We start from the raw sequence: 24,643 nt of genomic DNA, 5'->3' as shown, positions 1-24,643 counted from the left end.
TTTACCCCCTAACCTAGTGTAACATTTTTAGATTTATGATCATTAATGTCAAGAAATACAGGTCAAGCTCTCAAGTTGCATTTAATGAGAAGGTATAAATCTGTCTAATGAATGCAAGAAACTTATAAAAACTCATTATGTACTGTTGTTGTGAAGAACGGAACCCACATTTTCAATTTTATGCTAAGCCAAGCGTTGTAGGACAACACATTGTTACACGTTCTCTTGCTAAAAGCTCTTTGGTTATAGAGGTGTAACAATGGCTCTTGTTTGAAAGGCTCTAATTTGTACATATGTTCTTTTCTTGCTTGTTAAATAGTCTGTGAACAACTGTAATTATACTTAATTTGTTTAAGGGTCTATAGAAAAAAGAGTTACCAGTATTTTTGGTGTTATCGAAAATGAACCTCACTGATAATAAAAATGTAATTGTGCCTCAAATATTTAGGGGCAGATTTATCAAGGTTCGAAGTGAATTCGAGGGAATTTTTGAAGGAAAAAAAATTCGAAATCGAAAGTTTTGGATACTTCGACCATTGAATAGGATACTACGGGGCACATTTACTTGAAGGAATAGAATAAAAAATACTTCGAATTTCGAAGTATTTTTTTGGCTACTTCGACCATCTAATTAGCTTCTTCGACCTTCGACTACGACTTCGAATCGAACAATTCGAACTAAAAATCGTTAGACTATTCGATAGTCGAAGTACTGTCTCTTTAAAAAAAACTTCGACCACCTACTTCGCCACCTAAAACCTACCAAACCTCAGTGTTAGCCTATGGGGAAGATCCCCATAGGCTTTCTAACCAATTTCTGATCGAAGGAAAATTGTTCGATCGATGGATTAAAATCCTTTGAATCTTTCGATTAGAAGGATTTAATCAATCGAAAGAATAGCGCTAAATCCTTCGACTTGGCTATAAACGGAGCCACTTATTCTAGGTAGCTTTTAAAAGGTATTAACTCCATTTCCCAGTTCCTTTCAGAGATTTTATTTACTCTTTAAAACTGAATGCAGCATGATAAGGGAACAGCTTTGTCAAAGGGATTAGTGTCAATGAGGTTAATAAAGCAACTTTAATGCGCAGCATGGTCATATGCTAGGAATCAAGAAGTGTCTATAGTGTTAATGAGGTTAACAAAGCAACTGCAATGCACACCATGGCCATATGCTAGGATTCAAGATTTGTCTGAAGGCCTGAATAGAAAGATGAGTAATAAAAAGTAGCAATTACAATAAATTTGGACAGATTCGCTTATCACTATGCTTATCACTATTTACAAGTTATAAACACATTAAGGGGGCTATTTATTAAAGTCCAAATGCTAAACCTTCAAAAATGTGAGTTCATTTACTAGAATATTAGATATTAGGTATTATCTGCTCTGAGTTTCGTATGATAATCCTAACATTTAGGGCTTTTCTGCCACTTTCACGAAAATTTTTGTCTTTTCAGGGCGTCAAATCCGAAAAAAAATCAGATTTTTTATGCTACAATCCAAAAACATCACGTTTTTCATGCGACAATCCGAAAACGTTGCGTTTTTTGTCAATCCAATTTTTTCATGTTTTTTAATTGATAAATAAGGGTATATCGTGGATTGGTCTGCCTTTTTTTATTTAAAAAATCAGAAAAATTCAGATTTTGATAAATAACCCCCTAAAAATGAATTAAATGAGCGATGGGCAAATTTTTCCCGTTTCAGTTGGCCACGAATTTCGCAAATTTCCCGGCGTCAAATTCGGCATTTCACTAATTTTTTTCCATTAATGTCAATGGGTGTCCATTAATCATCACCGGCGTCAATTTGCCCGGAAAAAAAAAAATTCACAGCAAATTTGCGAGTTTATTCGCCAGCGGCGAAACTTGGAAATTCGCAGCTAATGTGCGCCTGTCAAATAAATTCGCCCATCACTAATTATATTTTAAGAAAATGCATATACATAAAATGAGTAAAGGGGTGGTTTACTTTTAAGTTAACTTTCCTTGTCACCCATGGCAGCGATTCACCAATGGGTTAACACCTCCCTTCGAGCCAATGGACAGGAACCTCCCCTAGCAAGATAAAAGTGCCCGCCCCTCTCATACTCACTGTCTTTTTTTATCCTGTCCTGGGCTGATGGAGTCAAGGAGCGTGGCAGACGCAGTTTCCCAGCAGCAGGGGGTATCTCTCTCTCTCTCCATAATCCCCCCTACTGTGATGGAGGTCCCGCTGCTCCCCCTTGGCTGGGGTTAGCGAGGGAAGGCTGTAGGTTGCAGGAGTAACTGAGGGCTGTGTCTTACCTCCCGCCTGTGCGGGTTAGGTAGCGCAGATACACAGGGAAGCGCCGAGCGCGCGTGTACTCGGAAGTGACGTCAGCGCGTATCGACGTAGTGACGTGCCGGTTGGAGTTCCGGCGCCAGCAGCAGGGCGCACTCAGGAGCGCTAATGGCGGAAGTCGCGGACGCCATTTTGCTTAAGGGAAAAAGTTTGAACTGGCTGATTTGGCGCCAAAAACACGCCAGGGATGGCGAAAATCACTGGGCCATGCATACTTTAAGGCAGGTAATCAAAAACACCTGTTTGGTATTGGATTGAACATATCTTCTAGCCAGGTTTATAAGGGAGTGTGCTTCCTGTTGGCAGCCATTTGCAAGAAAGTGTTCAGAACCTGATTCATCAGATACAGGTATGTGCAGGAATGGGAGTGATTTTTTCTGGCATTGAGGTGCAATCTAAAGGTGGTTCCCCTTTTTCTACAGCACGTTAATGGATTCAGGAATGCCGGGCAAGCCGCCTCACCCCAAAGGGAAAAGGGAAAAAAAAAAAAAAACTCCAGAAAGAGAGAGAGAGAGAAACTACAGGTGGCTAATGCATATACAGTATTTATTTTTGTCATTGAACAGCCTTCCTGCCACTGAAAAAAAAGATAAAACGCCAGAAAAAACAGCTCCAGCACAAGTTCAAGAGGACGTAGGAGCTTCAACTTCCCAGGGGAATCAAGCCTTGGTTGATTCGTTGGCTGCAGTGATTAAACAAGCAGTAGTGCAAGGTTTCCAGGAAGTGGCTACATCTAAAAAAAGATCGAGACATGCTTATTCAAGGCAAACAGAATCGCTATCAGAAATTTCAGAGGGAGAACTTTCAGAGTCTGAGATAGATTCTCCTTTAGGATCAGAGGAAGGCGAAATTGAAATGGATGAAGAGTCCAATTTCGATTTAACAGTCATAGAGCCACTGATAAAAGCAGTTCGTCAAACGCTCACATTTCCTTTGGAGCCAAACAAATTATTTCCTTCTCTCAGGAAAAGATCGATATTTTTCCCAGTTCATGCTTCAATAAAAGAGATAATTGCAGCAGAATGGAAGAAGACGGAGAAAAGACCCCAAACAGGGGGAAAATTCCAGAAAAAGTATCCTTTTGAAGAAGAAGATGCAAGGTGTTGGGATACACCACCGAAAGTGGATGCAGCAGTCGTGAGATTACCGAAAAAAACCACTCTGCCAGTAGATGATGCGGCAGTATTTCGTGAACCGATGGAAAAGAGAATTGAGTTTAATCTTAAAAAAGCATTTGTAGCGGCAGGGGCAGCCTGCAAACCAGCAGTAGCACTGACTTCAGTCTCCCGAGCTTTGAAGGTGTGGCTTACGGAAGTGGAAGAAGCAATCTCTTCCAACGTGAAGAGGCCTAAACTGTTGGAGATGCTATCTGACTGCAAACTGGCGGTAGATTTCATGTCGGAGGCATCGGTCGATCTGGTGCATCTCTTGGCAAGGTCCATGGCATTGTCTGTAGCAGCGAGGAGAGCCCTCTGGCTGAAACCTTGGTCGGCAGATGCAGCCTCTAAAACCAATCTATGCCAGCTTCCGTTTGAGGGGGAGATGCTGTTTGGTGAGAAGTTGGATACTATCATCAAAAAAGTCTCTGGAGGAAAAAGTGTTTTTCTACCTCAAGAGAATAGAAACAAGAGGGTGAGATATGAAGCACCTTTTCATAGAGATAGAGAAAGATCTTTTAGATCATCCAGACAGTACAAACCTGGAAAAGAGTTCTATAGACAGTCATCATGGAGATCAGGACGTCAGAACTCAAGAGGAAATTCTAAAAGATCCAGAGGTTTCTCTTCTTCCACCTCATCAACACAGCAGCAATGAGATTATCTTGGCTCAGATAAGAGTCGGTGGCAGGTTGGCACAATTTGCTCAAGTCTGGGCCAGAGATGTGCAAGATCGCTGGGTATGCGACACTCTGGAAAGAGGTTTTTTGTTAGAGTTCTCAAAAATTCCAAAGAAGGATCATTTTCTAACTTCAGTTTTCAGAAAATCTGAGAAAGTTCAAGATCTGGTCCAGGAATACATGGATCAGCTATGGGCATCCGACGCAATAGAAACAGTTCCCCTTCACGAAAGAAGAAGAGGGTTTTATTCAAGACTGTTCCTAGTAAAAAAAGCCTCAGGAGCTATGAGGCCAGTATTGGACATGAGAGAGTTAAACAAGTTTCTACAGAAGCGAAGTTTCAAGATGGAGTCTTTAGCATCAGTCATCCAAGCAATGTCGATTGGGGATTGGCACACAAACATAGATTTAAAGGACGCTTATTTTCACGTTACAATTTACAAAGATCACAGAAAATATCTAAGGTTTGCAGTGGGAGAAGTTCATGTACAATTCAAATGTCTCCCTTTTGGCCTGTTACAGTCCCCAAGGGTCTTCACCAAGATTCTAGTAACTTTGATAGCAGAATTAAGAAAGATAGGAGTCTCAGTGTTTCATTATCTAGACGACATCCTGATAACAGCAAGAACACAGAGAGAAGCAGAATTATATACAAAGAAAGTCCTGGAGTTTCTACAAGAACATGGATGGATTGTAAACATGGAGAAAAGCAATCTGACACCTACAAGATCCCTTATCTTTCTGGGAGCATTTTTTCAGACACAGGAGAATTTGGTGAGCTTGCCGGTAGTAAAGCAAGAAAAGATAATTCAGGCAGTGGAAAACTTCAGGAGTCAGGAAATGGTATCGGTGAAGCACTGCCTAAGGATTCTAGGCTTAATGTCATCAACAATCCAAATTGTAAAGTGGGCAAGATGGCATTCGAGACCACTACAAAACTTCTTACTTAGGCGAGTGAAGTGTCCTCAAGAAAACTTGAGAAGATGTTTAAAGTTAACAAAAGATCTAAGAGAAGACCTAAGCTGGTGGTGTATGACGGACAATCTGCAAAGAGGTACCCAACTAAGAGAGCCAGAGTGGACAGCCGTAACAACAGACGCATCAGGTATCGGCTGGGGAGCACATATGGGAGATTTGTTTGTGCAAGGTTCTTGGGATTTGAGTCAAGTATCCTCAAATATTCTAGAGTTAAGGGCGATAGGAAAAGCCCTGTTAGCCTTCGCAGATCAGCTATGAGGAAAAAGTGTAAAAGTCTTTTCAGACAACACCACAGCAGTATCCTATATTCAAAAGCAAGGAGGCACAAGAAGCATGGTGTTACTGCAGGAGGCAGAAACAATATTCCAGTGGGTAGAAGTTTGGTTGGAAAATCTGACAGCAGTACATCTTCCTCGTGTCGAGAATCTAAAAGCAGATTTTTTGTGGATCCAGGAGAATGGAGTCTTCACAAGGACATTTTTCAAGACCTAATAGATACTTGGGGAGTGCCAGAGGTAGATGCCATGGCAACCGTCCAGAACAGGAAATGTCCGAAGTTTTTTTTCCAGGTACCCATGCGAAGAGGCAGTAGGCGTAGATGGTCTGAGACAAGATTGGTCAAGAGAGCTGATTTATGTATTTCCACCAATTCCCCTTGTCTGGAAAGTTCTAAAAAAGATAGACCGGGAATCAGCCAATGCAATAGTAGTGATACCATTTTGGCCAAGAAGACCATGGTTTCTGTTGCTTCACAGATTGGCTCTTGGAGAACCCAAAGAAATCCCAAGATTTCAGGGGTGGCTATCCCAGGGGATGTTTCAGTTCCACGGAGAGGACCATCTAGCCTTGAAGGCGTGTAGATTGAGAGGAAGGAGCTGAAAAAATTAAATTGTAAAGAGAAAGTGATATATTTTCTGCTAAAATCAAGGCAAAGTTCTACATCACCACAATATTACAAGATTTGGGATAAGTTTGTGCAATTTTTCATTTTAGAGGGGCAGGACCCCTGTTCTGCTACAGCATCTACAGATGAAGCCACTTTGATTTGTGAGTTAAATGCGTCATGACTCAGGGTTAATTGAATAAACTGTGCTATCTAAAGTCATCTTAACTCATTTAATGCATTTAACCTTTTCATTAGCATACCAAAGCACCATTGTTCACAATGGTGAATGCTTTAATTAGATGGGATGTTGTGATGCAGTTTTCTGTGTTAAATGAGATAAATGGGATATCTGTGTTTAGTTATTCTGTGTCAAACAGACAAACCAAAGTGGCTGCATCTGTATGGTGGTAGATTTTCTTTTTTCCTGATATGAAAAGGGTCTGCACATGAATACCCTCAGAGTGCAAGTGTCAGCCATCTCAGCACTAACAGGAAAAGTTTGGGCTATTGAGAAGGTTCTTCAATGCCCTGAAAAGGGTCAGACATCACATACGAATATATTCACCACCTTGGGACTTGCCTTTTGTCCTAGACAGACTAACAAAACCACCCTTTGAGCCTCTGGAGGAGGTTTCTTTATGGAATCTTACGCTAAAGGTTATCCTGCTAGTGGCCATAACATCAGCGTGTAGAGTGGGCGAGCTAGCTGCACTGTCGTCTGTAGAGCCATTTACAATGATATTTGAAGATAAAGTTGTGCTAAGGCCTGCTTTTAAATTTTTGCCGAAAGTCATATCGAAGTTTCACATGGATTTGGAGGTATCCCTTCCTTCTTTTTGTCCATCTCCAAAGACAGAGAAGGAGAAGCAGTGGCATAAATTAGACTTAGTCAGAGCTCTCACAATATATTTGGAGAGTACAAGAACATGGAGAAAATCGGAACATTTATTCATCATTCCATGTGGTTTCAGAAAAGGGAAAGCTCCGTCTAAGAAGACAGTAAGCTCCTGGATTGTGGCAGCGATTGCAAAGGCGTACAATTCGGCGGGCAGGAAGGTTCCTCTGGGGTTAAAAGCCCATTCAACGCGTGCATTGGCAAGTTCCTGGGCGATGGAAGCCAGGGCATCGCCAGAAGCAATCTGCAGAGCGGCAAGATGGTCGTCAATCAATACGTTCATCAAGCACTATAAATTGTATATCCTTTCCTCCCAAGAAGCAAGATTTGGGAGAAAGGTTCTTCAAGCAGTTGTTCAAGCACATGTTACCAAATAAAATGTTATGTTTACTGCATTCTGTATGAAGTCCCTCCCTGTTAGCTTTGGTAGTTCCCATTGGTGAATTGCTGCCATGGGTGACAAGGAAAACAGGAAATTGTTTCATTCCTTACTGTAATTTCTGTTTCCTGGTCACTTTCCATGGCAGCATTCACCAAGGAATGTCCCACCCTGCTGGACAAGCTTTTCAACTAAGACCGTGAGTATGAGAGGGGCGGGCACTTTTATCTTGCTAGGGGAGGTTCCTGTCCATTGGCCCGAAGGGAGGTGTTAACCCATTGGTAAATGCTGCCATGGAAAGTGACCAGGAAACAGAAATTACGGTAAGTAATGAAACAATTTCCTGTTTTTATAATGTTACAGAATGGATAATTCTAAGCAACTTTTCATTTGGCTTCTATTTTTTGATTTTTAATTATTTGCCTTTTTAAATGTGAGTCACTGATCCCATCTTAAAAAACAAATGCTCTGTAAGGCTATACATCTATTGATATTGCTACTTTTTATTGATTTGAAATATTTTATTTGGTTTTCACAATAAACAATAAAAACCAATATGATAACAAATAGTATGCAGAATAAGAAGATTAATACAATGACATATTATACAGAATGTATAACTTACAATTGCTACTTTTTATTACTAGTTTGTTTTTTATACAGGCCCTCTCGTATTCATATTCCAGTCACTTTTTCAAATCAGTTTATGGTTGCTATGGTAATTTGGACCCTAGCAACCAGATTGCAGGAATTGAAAACTGTAGAGCTGTTGCATAAAAAGCGAAATAACTCAAAAACCACAAATAACAAAAAATGAAAACAAATTGCAAATTGTTTTGGAATATCACTCTTAACATTATACCGCAATGAAATTCTGAATCTTAAATCTGTTGAAATCATGTAAAAGTCAGTGGCAGATGTCCCTTTCACAAGTGGAAGATCTTTCTTCGATCCAAGGTTTTAGAGGTTTTTGGGTGTTTTTGACGCTGGCTTTTATGCGACAATATGAAAAATCGACCCATAGTGGCCAATCAGTGATAAGCTTTTTTCAGTCAACTGCAGGGTGAACATTGAAAGCAATCATCTGATTGGTTGCTATCGGTTACTGCCGAGGAGCAATTTTGCCCAGCGTTTATAAATGAGCCCCAAAAGTAAATGTAGCTGTGGTTTAAAAAAAAAAGACCTCTACAAGTTACTTTAAAGGTGAGCAACTCTTTAACATTTTGTTGTGGGTCATATTACCTTGATTTTTTTTGCATAAAAGGAAATCTATAGTTTCAAACAAATACTTAAATACACTGCATAGCATAAATAAACTTACCTGATACCAGGAATATGCTCTATCTGAAGGATCAATGAGAATAGTGATAATCTTTGCCTTGGGGACCAGAGCAGCTACTCTTTCTGGAGCTTCCTCCGAATGGAAATAGTTGGCACTTTTCTCAAACAGAAAGTCAGTGGAAAGATTGGATGGAACAGGAAAAAAATCCATATACCTAAAAAAACAATTATGGATGAGGGAAATACATTCCTTGAAAGTAGCTAATTGGTTACATTATGGTTAAATGTTTTTGGTTTTTTTTGAGTGCATTTAATATACTATATGTTTCAGCCTTACAAAAATAAATGGTGAATTTTATAGTTAAAGCTATTGTGCAGTGAATGTTATATACTGGAAAAGCCATTATTCTTCTATTGCTTTGAGCGGGTGTAAGTTTAGAAACCCTTTGGAAAGGGCAACGGTATTTTATTGTTTAGTTTTCTTTTTTGGCACCAATGATAAGCAGGTGTCAGAGCACAGCCCCTCTGGGCTTAATAAATCAGTGTAGCATAAAACAATGCAGTGGTGCCCAAAATAAAGCTTTAGGATTAACTTGACTTTAAATGGCTGCAATTGGCTTTAAAATCACTATCTCATTATTTGTTTTCTTTTTTAAATAGTCTAGGCTTAGTGCAGCTGCTGCTGTTTATAAATTACGCTACTGTGGTTTATTCCCTATGTTTGTATTTTTTTGTGGTATAAGTAAAACACCTGCATGCTTGGCATTAGGCTATATAAAATAATAATCTATGAATACTAGGCATGCAACATATCTCATGTGCGTTGTAATTTAAGTTCAGATGTAAAGAGCTGAGTGGAGAAAAGCAAATTATTAGATGCCAGCTAAGAATAGTCGAGGTAATGATTAAACTCCTGCTTATAATTCAGCACCAGGCAGCAGTGCCTTGCACTCGTTTTAGTTCCCGGGGTTAGCAAAAGTTAGGTTTTTATAGAGGAACAGTAATCAATGTGCAGCAGAAGTAAAATAAATTGACTTAATGGAATAAAGTTCAGACTTGTGAAAGTTGCTGAAATGACCTATAAAAGAAAGCCGTGATAAATATGATTGACTTGGTAGCCTGAATACTTTCTCTCGCTGTTCTTTTTTCTTTTTTATAAATAATATCTGAACATTAGTTTGCTGAAACACAACAGCAGTCTGCTGGGAGTCAGCTTTATATTTGGTTAGTTATGATCTTGCAGTCACAAGAGAGGAAAATGGGAGAACGGATTTCTGCCGGAGACGTCCTTTTTTATTGTGGTTATAATAATGTAGCGTATTGGTTTGCTCAAGAGAGCGTCTGTTTTTCAGAAACACAGTTGTGACTTGATTATTGTTTAAGTCCCCTGGCCTTAGCTGTTTTATAAAGATTTTTATTATGCATCGTTCTATCGGTCAATTGTTCCTTATCTGGCCTTTTGTGTAGGCGGATAGAATATGACTTGATAAAATTATTAACAGAGGCTTGAAATATTACATTCACACTTACCAATCCACTCCTCTATGGTAGTTATTCCCATTAAAAAACTGCATTTCTTCAAACGTTTTGGGGTTTGGCGAATTACTGATTATAGACGGATGCATGACAAGGAATAAATACAGAGCTGTTGTGCCTGTGGGCAGCAGAAACAAGGTTAAACAGCACAACATTACTTATTGCATATAGCCATTTAAATATTATTTTGTACTGAATATTTATATAGCTAGTTCAGAAATCAGTGGCATGTTTATAAAGTACACATGGATGGGATCACTTATCAGGAAACTCAATATCCAAAAGCTCCAAATGATGGAAATGACATGGTCTCCCACAGAGTCCATTTTAAACACTTTTTTCAGTTCTGTTGTTTTCAGATGGTTCACCATAAATATAGACTTTTGTCAGTTGCTTTCCATCTTTTATTTTTTATCGTTTGACAAATTTGAAGTTTAAAGTTTAGTGGCAGATTTATCAAGGGTCAAATTTCGAAGTGATAAATACTTTGAAATTCGACCCTCGAATTGGAATACTTCGACTTCGAATATCGAAGTCTAAGGGGCAAATTTACTAATGGTCGAATATTGAGAGTTAATTAACCCTCGATATTCGACTGCCGAATTGAAATCCTTCGACTTCGAATATCGAAGTTGAAGGATTTACCGCAAATAGTTCATCATTCGAACGAAGGATTTTAATCCATCGGTCAAACGATTTTTCTTCGACCTAAAAATTGTTCCAAAGCCTATGGGGACTTTGGTAGGTTTTAGGTGGCGAACTAGGGGGTCGAAGTTTTTTTTTAAAGAGACAGTACTTCGACTATCGAATGGTCGAATAGTCGAATGATTTACGATTGTACTTCGATGTGGAAAGACTTAGAAAAATGGTCTAGAAGGTCCCCATAGGCTAACATAGCACTTCGGCAGGTTTAATTTGGCGAAGTATTGAAGTCTAAGTTTTTTTAAAAAGACAGTACTTCGATTATCGAATGGTCGAATATTTGAATGATTTTACTTCTAATCTAATTTGAAGTTGAAGTCGATGTCGTAGTAGCCTATTCGATGGTCGAAGAATCCAAACAATTACTTCGAAATTCGAACTTTTTAAACTTCGAAAATTCACTCAAACCTTAGTAAATCTGCCCCTTAATATACGTGTCTCTGGTGCAGTAACGTAATTAGGTGGGGGCGGGCCCCGGTGTGCCCCCCCTCTGTGCTGATTTTTTTCGCTCCTGCAGCCCTGGTCTAATTGCACCCCCTGCTCCCCCGGAAGCTACGCCACTGCTTTGGTGTTTCTGTCTGGCAGCTCAGTCATCAAAACTGCTCAAAAATTTGCTACATTTAAAGGGCAGATTTATCAAAATGATGTGAATTTTTTTAACTCTAATAAATTTGAATGTACTCACAACTAAAATGAGAGGTTATTTATGAAAAAACACAAACGTCTAATATTCGTTCTAATGCAAACGACCTGAACATTTTAATCAAATTCAAATCGAGTTTTCCTCCAAAAAAAAAAACTTGATTGTCAGGAAGGCAATCAAACGGTTCACCAGACCTCTGCCATTGGTTTGTAAATGAACTCGGCAGTTTTTAGGTGTCAAGTAGTCAAATTTCGAATAGAACTGTTTCCAGGGTCGAGTTGTGATATATTTTGCATTCAAATTTCGAGTTGGTGATTCAAAATTCTAGTTTGTGAGTTCAAAAATCTTGAATTTGAATTTACCATTCCTACCTTAGTAAATCTGCACAGCAGCATCTGTGGAATAATAGCAACTATTGTATCAATTCTAACAGCTGCCTTTAAAGGGCACCTGTTGGGTAAAAATGTTATCCCCAACCAAAGGTGTTGGTAGTGGATAATAGTCGTTTTTTTTAAAGAAAAATGCCCCCCACCAGTGCTACACTACCTGCACCGGGAGCTCCCGGTGCGAGCAGCCATGTCCGATCACTTACATGCGCATAATGAAAAGCTGGCCCAAATTGCTCATTATGCGTGTGAAGCCACATGCAAGTAACAGGACATCGCTGCTCACACCGGGAGCTCCCTTCCGGTGCAGGTAGCATATCGCTGGCGGGATTTTTTTTTTTTTTAAAAAACTACTGTTTTCCCCAACCGGAATGCAGGCTCCATTAGCCCGCACCTTTGGTTGGGGATAACATTTTTACCCAACGGCCTGTGACCTCGGCCTGTGTTCCGACCTTGATCCTGTTACCCGTACTGCATTGTCCATTTGGTTTGACCCGGCCTATTCCTGGACTTTGCCTACTGCTCCTCCGTCAAATCCTTACACGTTCAGTTCCCGTGCTCACCCAGAACTCTCTCCCTGGTTCTCCCACAATAAGAACTGGCGGCATCTGAGTAGAAGAGGGCTCTAACTGAAGCTAAAGGCGGCTGCTATAGGCAGAAGAACGGGCCGGAATATTGAGGTTAGTTCTGGGTTTGGGAAACTGTATGTTACAGTCACCTTAAGCCTGCTAAACACTAAACCCAATAGTTGGTTTTGCCACCAGTATGGATACATGAAGCTTACTTACCATCAACTACAAGGTACTGTTTTATTATTACAAAAAAATAATTTTTAAAAATGAAATGAAAATTTAAAGTGTTAATGTGTTTATATAACAAGCTGCTGTGCAGCCATTGGGGCAACCATTCAAGTACAGGATACACAATAGATATGTATCTGTTGAGCAGCCTGTGCCTATAGTAGTGTTTCTGAAGCAAACACACCAGTTGTACTAGTGCAGTGCAAAAATAAATTACATTGCCATTCTTTTAAAACAATTTCATCTTTTGATGTTTCTGTTTCTTTAAAATGGAGTCTGAGATATCTTTGCTATAATTCTGGGCTATTGCTATTGTTGAGGGTGGGGGCAGTTGAATTTTTACACATGCATAGGAATATGTTTATGTTATATTTCTCTATGTAATGATTTTTGAAAACATATTTAGAAATACACGTTTTTTCTAGTGCAAGCAGAATTAGCTTTCCTAAGTAAGCTAAAAGCTGCCCCCAGGAAATATCTCTACACTGAAACAGCAAAAAATTTTGAAAATGTGCTAGGCAGCCATTGTGTACAGATGATAAAAACTGGCTGACAGTGAAAGGTTTAAATGCTCCTATGGGGAAAGAAGCTCATTATTAACCTCCCCAAACGAAACCCTCACCCTCTACTTCCATACTCTACATCTTCTGTTAATTACATTAAATATCTTTACTGCTAAGCTTGTTCTAAACATATATGTTTTAACTATTTTATAAACGTGGGCATTATTATTTATAGATAATAAACATTTATAATTTTCTAAAAATATTATTTATAAGCAGTAGTGTAACTTACAAAGAAATCATCTTAGATTCCCAGAATAAACAGTCCTTCCACTGCTGCTCCCCGCCCGCTTGCATATTTGGTTTTCAGATAAGTTAAAGGTAGGAGAGGGGCTGGGGAGAGGGATTATTATACAGAAGACTCCTCAGTCCCAACACCCCCTGTCACCCTGTCCCACTTCTCCCGTGACCATAGTGTCTGCTATATATGTAGTTATGCCACTGTTTATAGGTTATGATTGTTTCCTGCAAGCTTTCCTGTGATTGTATTGTATAACTAATCCCAAAAAGGTATAATGTAGAGTTTTCTGGCACTTTGTTTTTGTCTTGAGTCCTTTTTACGTTTGCGTGTTTTTGGTATTTTTAATTATTTGGTGGGTTTTAGGTTAAACAATACTGAGATGCATGCTTTTCTTCAGAGAATTGTTTTTATTAAAACAGTTGGTAGCTGCCTTTCGGTTTTATTATAACAGTTTGTAGCTGTAAATTCCCCCCTATTTGTTTACTGTTTGTACCAATTTAACAATGTAAAACCTCACCAGTTTTTTGTGGTCCAATTACTAAAAATTTGGGTAAACGATCACAGGTTTTTTCTTTGGACCAGATATCTCGATGGCGCTTGTCATCACATGGATTCTGAAAAACACAAAATGTAAAAGATATTTCTGTAATAAAAACAATCTTATTCCATTTAACAGGGATTTAAGAAGATGTCCCCATGTTTTCCCTGCATGATAACCCTGAAGAATCCTGATCCGTGTTTTTTTTTCATTTAATTAGAAAAGAAAGACCAATTTTTGTTCAACTAATTTTTTTACTATTTTCTTTATGGGAAATCTTGCCTAATGTGATTTTGCTGTTTATGTTGACATAGGTATTTTAGTGCCATATAATTTGTGGCTGAATTGCTGATGCATTCAGAGCCCCTAATGAGCCCTAGTTGTACTGAGTTGTACTGAGCTTCTACATGGATCTAGGGGTGGTAAGAGCCTCCAACAAAGCAAAGGTTGTGCTTCCCAATGAAGAGGAGCAACAGCAAATAAGATGAAAACAAGGCAGATATCATTATATCGGTGTATAAGAAAGTTATTTTTTGTATTTATCCAATTGCACATGGCAAAATGTTTGCCATGAACCAACACTGTGATGAGAATTACATGGTTATGGTAAATACAGTCTGTCATCTCAAAATGTTAATATTTTGGGTTGATAACCTCAAGTATGTATCATAACTACTTCAGTTCTTAGACAGTTATCTCAGAGACAACGCCTTGTGTCCTTATTGACCTTTTCTCTACAGACTTTTTATTTATTAACATTGGGGGAATTTACATATTTAAACTATATGTATTTACACAGATACAACATATATCTTCGTATACTTGAATATGTTTGAATTATATGATTTGTATGAATTAAAAAATCAAAAACACGAAGAAAATCCAATATATACTGCTATAGTTGTAATAATTAAACTTTGGTGCAGATGAGATTAACTGCAGCACTACTGTCTTTTTAATTCAATAATACTCCTATGGTGATATATTCACATTTCACATGTATACCGTCATTGATTGCAACCGAGGGAGGCATTGCTCTGGGAACCGCATTCAAAATCCCATAGCAGGATGCATTTATTTGCAATAACATGCACCGCATTTGTATTTCTTAAATAGATTCATTGTTAAGAAAAGTACATTTAATAGCAGGCGAGAAATGGGAATAAAATATTATTTTTCAAAAAAAAATTGTAAAGTGAAAATATTTTATTGTTTTATCCATTAATGTTCATATTCTATAAGCTATACAGCAGTAAATGAGTAACAGCTGTTGCACACTAATCAATAACTATATAAAAAAATAAAAATATATATATATATATATAAATATATATATATACATATATATATATATATATATATATACATATATATATATATATATATATATATATATATATATATATATATATATATATATATATATATATATATATATATATATATATATATATATATATATATATATAAAAGATGTGTTTGGAGCACTTAAGCCTATGAGAATAAAGCTCAGTAACAATTGTAAAGTGGATTTTTTCAGGTTGAGGGTGTGGGCTAACAGTTTCCCTGCTCAGTTCTAGTATGATATTTTTTTTACCATTTTCATAGCTATTTATTTATTATTTTTGAAATGATATGTAGCGCCATACTTTTTTAATTAATCCTCATTAAAAGGTTAAATAATTTCTCTTATATAAGGATGAAAAAATATATTTGATTAATTTTGTACAGTATGTATTCCACATGGAATTGAAATTAACCTAGTTTTGACACCACTAACTATATTAAGTCTACAGATGTCTAAAAATGTTGGTCTCTGTCTTCACAGAACAGTAATAACCAGAACATGTGGAATGCAGTGTTTTCAGATTATATATAGACTCTTTATAAAAATGTAGCAGCTATCTCTGTGCAGCAGTGTCTACCATAGTCAGTTATATTTTTAGAAGCATGGCTCCCATCACAGTTATAGAAACATTGTCCCACACTGTACATGTACTCTCTCCTGTAATATACCATTTTGTTGCCTGTGTCTGTTTGCGAAACTCCTGCATTATGGCAAGACATATGTTTCTAGACTCTTTGTTTCTAGACAGCCATGATGAATCAGGTTTTCTGAACAAAAAAGTAGACTCAGCTTGAGGAGAAACACCATACAATCCTTGCGTAAGTGAGCTGGCACAAACAGGACCTCAGTCAGTAAATGATGTCCATTATTTTATTAAAATGTTCCGACACCCTTTAACATCGTGTAAGTAAAGTCTTTGTAGATAATAAACTTGGCTGTAGCAAGCAATGCAAGTCAATCGATTTGTGGGAGGAGGGGGTTACTTATCCACTGTTTAGAGCCGTGGAAAAGCCTTGTCTAGAATTTATCATACAGTTTTTGTACTACTCAATGCTCAAAAGGGACATTATTGAATTAGAGAGGATCCAGAGAAGGCCAATCAACTTGTAAAAGTTGTGGAAAATTTCAGCTACGAATAAAGAATGGCCAAGTTGGGGTTGTTTACTTTGGAGAAAAAGTTTTTAAGGGTTCATATGATAACTATTTATATAAGGGGATCGTGTGGGCTGACCAATACCCACGGGACCTGGGGCTGATTTGGGTCAACCTCGCTATGCCATTTGCAGGGCAGGTGCGGGTTGAGCTCTTCTGCCTGCTCTCCCTGAACTAACGCTGCTGGCTTCTGGTGGTATAGGTGCGCATCTGCCCTGCCCCTTTTATGACTTCATTGGCAGGGTGGGTCAGGGCGGGTCTATAAATGAAGGGCAGAAGCCGGATGCGTGTCCGGGTCATGTTTTTCTCAACCCACACATAACTATTTGGATGGCTTTTTAGCAAGTGAGGGAATACAGGGTTCTGGACGATAGCTCATAGTTGAAGATGATTCAGGGACTGGACTGAGGCTTCTGCTCCATAAAAATGGTTTCTTTAGACAAATGGTTTGAAGAACTTGGTATGTATGGATTTTTCCTAAACCAACATGCTATATGATATTGCTTTGCTTTTGTGTACATTTGGCATCTTGTGACTATTCTGGAAGTAGCATTCTGTAAATGCATGGCATGAATCACCTGACAATCACAACTTTCTGTTGTCACTAGCTCATCATGCTACATGCTTCTCACATTCAAAGCTGGATCCCTAGTGAGATGTAGTATTAATATTATGATGGCAAACGAATAAGGTAGACAGGTATGACAAACAACTAATCAACAAGGAAATAAAATCTACAACAATATTGGCATTTCAAAAAGGAGTCATTTGTATGACATCCTCTTTCCGCAAAAAAAAAGTACAAAACATGTGTTTAAAGCATATTCATAAAGTAAAGTAGAAAATGATACCAGACATGGGATATGTTATCCAGAATGCTATGAAATATGGGAATAAACAATTACTATGTTTCTGTTATAAGACAATGCCTTGTAAATAGGGGAAGCTAGCCAAGCAAGTCCACACCAGCCCCACCAGCAGCTCAATATTCCAGTTGAACTCCCCATAGGTTGAAATAAAAAGCTGATGCTAAGGTTTGCTTTAGTCTGCCCCAAAGGCATTTGCCCTCATTTTAGGTACAGGTAGGAGATATGTTAGCCAGAATCCCATTATCCAAAATGCCATAGACTCCATTTTAATAAAATAATATAAAAAAATATTTCCTTTATCTCTGTAATAATAGTATTATGTACTTGATCCCAACTAAAATATAATTAATCCTTATTGGAGGCAAATAATGTTTGATTCTCACACTTCTATTGTGACAACAATAAGAAATAGTTGCAAACAAGTCAGATTAACTGTTAAACTCACACTGTGACAATGTTCAGGACAACTGAAGACATACAGGGGCTCATTTATAAACTTTGCGCAGGGCAGATTGGTTCACACAGTGAATATATTTGTCCTGTGCATGGTTACATTTATAAAGCTGAATAGGTGTGTGCAAACAGAATTTTTTTTTGTCTATAAGCTTTTTAAATATGTCAAAAATCGCAAATTGCATTATGAATTATGCCACAACTTTGGTGGCGGAGAAATTATTTGCAAAACAGTTTTGCAAATTGTGAATTTAAATTACTGTCAATGTTATTTTCGCGCAGAACAACCTCGCACAGTGGGCGCACTCATGCTAACACCTGTCTCATTTGTGAGCCATTTGCGAAAATGTATTCACAATGCGAATTCGCAAAAACCTGAAAGACGACAGAGCAGTGCAATAGATTAGCGTTCAAAAAAAAGCATGAGCAGTACAACCATTTGTGAATAAATATGCGCTGTGAAGTCAAGGTATGTACTTCTTGTGTTTGTATTCATTTCATCTGGATACTTCAGTTTCCTCCCACACTCAAAAAACATGCAGGCAGGTCCATTGGCCCCTGATAAAACTGGATATTGTATGCGTGAATGTGATAGGAATCTTAGATTGTAACCACCCTTGGGTCAGAGACTGATTTTAATCATGTACAGAATTGAGAAAAATGTTGGTGTTATGTAAATAACAACAAAAAAATAACAATATTAATCAACTGCTAGTGTAAATGACTTTCAAACTTTATATGGCTACATTTTGTCTTTAAGATTGTATTAATCGTTCAGCATTTTAAATATTCCTGTATTATTTCTCTATTGGATTAAGTATTCACAAAAAGAACCAGGAAGTTGTTGTAAAACTCAGACTACGGCTGTCTCTCAGAATAAGATTGTTTATAGTCACGTATGTACAGTAACACTGAAAAGCAAAGTGACCAATTTAGATGAGGAAACTAGATTAAAAATATGTATAAATCTTGAAACCTTCTGAAACAAAATACCTTTCTTGCAATATTCTCTGATAAAGTTATGGCCCAGGGAGGAATACTTGTGCTATATCATAAAGTAACTAAGCATAGCTTTGGCTTTGATTGCTTTTTGACAAAATGCGTTTGGTTCCTCCTACTTGTTTAAGTGCAGAGAAGGTGACATTTTATGGACACGTACTTGGAGAGAAATGTGTATTCAACCATTGAGTTGATTGAAGTTTTAAAAATGCAGCTGCTTACAGATGAAACACTGTATAAAGATCTAAGATGAAGAAAAATATTCCTTAAAACACAGGCACCATTTTTTAAAAACTGAGATCATCTTCCATGTATGTAAACTAAAGCTGGCTATAGACGTGCAGATATACCTGCAATATCGGACGAGCAATCGGACTTCCCAATCTCTTGACCTGCCACTAACCTTTCAGATTAAATAAAGAAGTAAATGAACAGATGAGACGATGTTCTGCACTGACAGCAATTGTACGAAAGTTATGTCCGACAAATGCTGGTGACAGTCTCCCACTGATATTGACGGATCTGCAATACATGCAGAGATATTTTCAGTAGCCAACAGAAATTTTCTAACCTGTCCGATCATCTGAACGATGCCATGGCACGCAAAATGCAGGGACACTCCACACATCATAGGAAACAAAGATTTATACGATCATATTTGCACATCTATAGCCAGCTAAAACTAACTGATACGTGTCTGTGAACCTTTGTACCATAAGGCATAATATGTTTGATACAAGAAAGTATCATGACAATGGGCTAGTTGTCTTAAAAATTCTACCTCTCAATCATTCATAGTTAAAGGGGAACGCCACAAAAACATAACTTAAGCTTTCTGACAGTTCCCTAAGCCTAGCCCCCTGGTCTTCTGCTTATCTGTCTGACTACTTTGCTGAGCTGGCTGACTACGGTTACTTTGTATCAACAGCCATCTGTCTTAAGCCTGCATCCTCCAAACCCCACAATTCCCTGCACACGTGAATTCAATAAGGAACGGAACATCAAAGTGCAATGCATTGTGGGTTATGTAGTTCCTGCATGCTGTCTGTAAGCTGTGGAGAAGTTGTTACAATTTGTAACATCTGTGTTTAGTTCCTCCTTCCCTGCCAGGATTTCAAATGATGCAGAAAGAGAAGAACTGTTAAACAGCTGGATTTCAGCATAGAAAATGGCATTCTTCATACTTTTTGAAGAAACAGGTAACTGTGATTGTGGGCCTCTTTATCCAATTTTGGTTTAGGAGCTGGAGTTCCCCTTTAATGTGGAGGAAAACTGATCTGTAACACAAGGAAGCTTAGGTATAAATCTATGAAAAATATTTTATGATTAAGTGGTACAAGTCATTGTTGTCATTACTAATTAGTGCCATGTAGTGATGGGCAACTGTATTCGTCAGGCGTGAATTTGCGGCAAATTCACCACCAGTGAATAAATTAGCGAAATCGCCATGAAAATTCAGATGCCGGCAACAATTTATAGATGTCCATTGACTTTAATGTGCATCCAAATTGTTGCCAGTGTCAAAATTCATGTTTCGCGAATTTCGCTGGAAATTTGAGAATTTTTCGGCAAAGCGAAACAGGAGAAATTCGCCCCTCGCGAGTGCCATGCATTTTAATCACATAAATAATCTATAACATAGATAATCAAGTTATTTCTATGGCAGTTTAATGCCTTTTTTACCCTAATATATTAATCAGTTTGTATATAATATGTTCCTCATATTTGATGGATGGACCCTTCTATTGTACAGTGTTGTGGAATACATTAGCACTTTAAAAATACTTTTTGATAATTATAATAATAATAATTATAAATCCCTATCCATATAGAGTAAGGATTCCTCAAGTCACCTTTTTACAAGTTGAATGCTGTTTTTTCATGCAGTTGATAAAAGTAGATTTTGCCTCTTTCCCACTGTTGCTAAATATAATGACAATGAGCTGTTTTGCAGTTCCTGTATATTTTCTCTAAAGGAAGCTGAGATTGTAGAACATTGTTACGTGACATCTATTCAAACATTCTGTTCAGCCGTAGTTATAAAATACATATTGTATATTTCCAGAAAGCCTGTGAAGACTAACTAGAGAAAAATAATGGTTTTAGGAAGCATCTTCCCGACAGTGTATACAACACTGGATTTTATTTATTCCCTTACCTGCCAAATCGGATCCCTCTGCTCAGGGAAAAGCTGAAAATATTTCTGTGCCAGTTGTACAGGAGGAAGTGTTAGCAGCTGTAAATTGGTCCAGGACTCCACAAATTTGGCCAGATTAACGAAAGTGTACAAACCAAGTCGGTCATTCCCATAGTTAGACAAGTGGGTCATGAAGATGCTTATCTGAAAAACAAGACAAAATCTGTGTTCCACAAAGTTTTTGTTATGTGTTTTACCACTGGGGGGCAATATAGCTACACACCAGATTTCTGTTTATCTACATTTTTGCTTCTGCAAGCAATTTTAGTAATCTAAGCATTTTCAAAGATGCTGGAATTATAAGCAAGTCTAATGGCATTGAAGCATATTAGCCCATTATAAGTGTTTTAGTGATAATTACTGTATCCGTTAATACTTTCTGACTTTTTTTTTTTTTTACAATATTCCCTAATACACAAAGCTTGAACTGCTTTTGGGCTGCTCGTCTGTAAAACCAGTATTACCACATAATTAAATGCATAATGCTGTATTCCACTGGTCAAAATTCAATGGAAACATCCCTTCAAAAACGCGTATGGGTGTGTAGGTCTTGCTTAGGTGTTGTAGTGTCACTCGAGGGAAACCTGTGGCATTCCTAATGGATCAAAATACAGTAGCAAAACATTTTATTATCTCCTGTGGGTGTGAATATTTCCTGTGGGTGATAAATTTTTACGTGTCTTTATCCTAAAATAGTAGAAATAATTATTTGGGTAAAGCTTACAATTTACTCGGTTAAGGTTAAAATGTCCTCGGTCTGTTACATACACTTTGCTTTTCTGCTGCCCAAACAGTTCTTTTTAGAGGTCAGATGTATTGCATATTCACGAGGCATACTGTATTGGTACCATACTGTCATGTAAAGACCTGTAGAGAGGCCAGGGTCTATACAATATTACTGCAGTACTGCATTCTCTCTCCGTTGGCCTCCAGTTAGATAACATCTGCCAGTCTGTCCACTAACTCTATGTAGACTGCAAAAAGAGTGCTACCCTGTTGTAAAAATAATACTTATGTATAAATGCAGGCAGTAGACTATGATTTCCCATGACTATTTAGTTAATGTTTATTAAATTATTTGTGTTTTAGAAAACAGGGTTTTAAAAACTCTTTATCCTCTGCTTACTAGCTATAAATCCAGTCAGATGCTATCTGAACAGGGAGCTTACTCAGGGCAGGTGCCCCTAGGCCCACTGACGTTTGTCACCCCGTCCCCTCCCTTTTATTTGCGCAAATTTTCATTATCGGGTCTGGAGCAACGGTGATTGCCGCACGGGAAATTTAAAAACCTATTTTATCTCCTGCACATCCTCAGTGTTTCTGAACCAATGTGGGTGTGGTTGGGCAGCATGTCGCCCCCTAAAATCTTGCCGCCCCAATGCCTGGGCCTTGGTGGCCTTTTCACAAATCCGGACCTGAACTTACTCACTCATTGCTATTACTGTACTAGAGGTATAGAGCAGTGTCCCTGAGCCCAGAATTTTAAGCACCTGCTTTTTTAGTGCATAATTTCTCATATTGTTTACCTTCCATTTTTTTCAGTTCAATGGTTTTCACATGATTCACCAAATATAGACTTTTTTCAATTGTTTTGCATCTTTTATTTTTTTTTTTATAGGTTTTCCAAAAGCAAAGTTTTATTTTCCTGTCTCTGATGTTTCAGTCTGGCAGCTCAGTAGTGATGTGCAGCCGGCCCGATACTTTCGTTAATCTGGCCACGACATCCGTGTTGGGTGGGTTTGGGCTGACCTCACACCCCCATTTGCAGGTGGCAGGCGTGTCCGGGTCAAGCTCTTCTTCCTGCTCTCCCCACCCGCCACCTTACACTGACGGCTTCTGACTTCCAGCTTCCGCTTTTATAGCCTGCTTGTTCCGCCCCTTTTGTGATGTCATCGGCGGGTCAGCGAAGGTCTATAAAAGGAACCCTTTTATAGACCATGGGTGGGCACGGGTGGAGGGAGGGGTGCTGGTCAGATTTTACCTGACCCGCACATCACTGCAGCTCAGCAATTCAAGGGCAGACTCAGAACTGTTACAATTTCTTACATTAGTTGATACATTTCACATCAGAGGAATATTAGCAACTATTGTATCAATTCTAACAGCTGCCTGTAATGAAACTCAGGGTCTCTGCTCCGCAGGAACAAATATAACAAATGTATCAACTAATGTATTAAATTTAGAACAGTTTACAGAGTTAGCGACTCCCCTCCCAGAGCTGCTTTAGAAAGAGATAAGACAAATTTACACTTCAATATTTGAAAAACAGTCACAAAAAGAAGAAGATAGAAAGTAACTGGAAAAAAATCGTTATTTCTGGTGAACTGAAACCAACTGAATTGAACAAAGTTTTGGACAGTAAACAACCCCTTTACATCAATTTGTTATTCTATCTTTTGCAATATTTTTCAGTATTCAACATTTAAAGAAAAAAAAATTAATATCAAGCCTCACAATGATGTTTCTGTTTCTTAGTAGCTACACTAACCCTTGCTACAGATACATTTTTTAAATTTGAAGGCAAGCAAAAGAGAAAAGCAAATACGCTCATTCAAATTTGATTCATATATTTACATAATCAAAATATTGATGTGTTAATTTGAAGGGGTAGAATGTATTTTCGAAATTGGGGTCATGGTGTAATATACAAGGGTAGGCAGGTCTGATTTTTGTAACTCCCTTTCCACAAGAAAGTGCTGAAGGTTGTCTATGATTGTTAGGCAGGGACAGTGTAAGACCTGGACACCAAGTGACCAACAGAGAAACTGATGTTGCCCACTTGCCCAAACCATAAACCTTCCCTCCTTTTTGGGAAAATCCCTGTTATCCTCATGTTTGAGAAGTTCATTGTTCAAATTTAGCTGATTAATATCAGCTTTTTTAGCCACCAGATGCCAGTTCAGTGAAGTCTATGGAAACCATTTTATTTCATATCACAGCAACCTTGGCTGCTTAAAAAAAAAAAAAAAAAGACACATTTAGTACAAATTGTATGTGGGCAGTTGTGCTTTTCTGCCTGTTTTTCTGCACCGGACCTAAGAGCTCCCCCCGGCGTATGTGACGCCCCACAGATACATGTCACATCACATCTGGCTACTTTACATCAACTTGACAGCACAAAACTTCCTATACTCCTCAAACCCCCCCCCCCCCCAGATCTGGCACTGGATTTATGAGGAAAGTCTGTGAGGGAATTTTTAAATTTTTTCTCTAAACAATCGATTTTTATTATGGCACCGAGTTCCACCCAGGGCAGGAACTAGAGGTAGGCAGAAGAGGCACGTGCCTAGGGTGCAAATATAGGGGGCGCTAGTCAGTACCTTTTCTGCCTGCTTACCTAGCGGCCCTGCTGTCACTGCCTCCTATTGATTTTGCCCCTTTGACCTGCTTGTTTCTGCTGCCCCCTGCTACCCCCCCCTCCTCTTGTTGTGTAAAGCAGGAAAATTCATTGGGGAGGGGGAGAAGCAGGAGGGGTGACAAGCGGAGGGCTTGTAGAGGTTTTGTATGTCCATGCTGCCTCTGGCTGACAGCAGATCATTTTTGGTCTTAGCTCCTCGATTGCCAGCTTGTCTGATACTGCCCTGTCCTGCTGCTCCTCTGACCTGTTTATCACTGCTGCCCTGTGTGACCTGTC

At 38.4% G+C, this 24,643-nt stretch overlaps 1 protein-coding gene across 1 annotated transcript in view; it reads right to left on the bottom strand.

Annotated features, from left to right (window-relative positions):
- Positions 1-24,643, bottom strand: part of LOC108706715 (bifunctional heparan sulfate N-deacetylase/N-sulfotransferase 3-like) — a 150,700-nt gene that overhangs the window by 10,396 nt on the left and 115,661 nt on the right. The window contains exons 7-10 of the mRNA XM_041579647.1: positions 20,971-21,153; positions 13,971-14,067; positions 10,113-10,236; positions 8,623-8,797 (exon numbers count right to left, since the gene is read on the bottom strand). Of these exons, the coding sequence (XP_041435581.1) occupies positions 8,623-8,797; positions 10,113-10,236; positions 13,971-14,067; positions 20,971-21,153 (579 nt within the window). The remainder of the gene's footprint in view (positions 1-8,622; positions 8,798-10,112; positions 10,237-13,970; positions 14,068-20,970; positions 21,154-24,643) is intronic.

Source organism: Xenopus laevis, chromosome 1S (genome assembly GCF_017654675.1).
Source record: "Xenopus laevis strain J_2021 chromosome 1S, Xenopus_laevis_v10.1, whole genome shotgun sequence".
NCBI lineage: Eukaryota > Metazoa > Chordata > Amphibia > Anura > Pipidae > Xenopus > Xenopus laevis.
The sequence above is the reverse complement of the archived record's forward strand: the minus strand, read 5'-3'. Positions and strand labels throughout refer to the sequence as shown.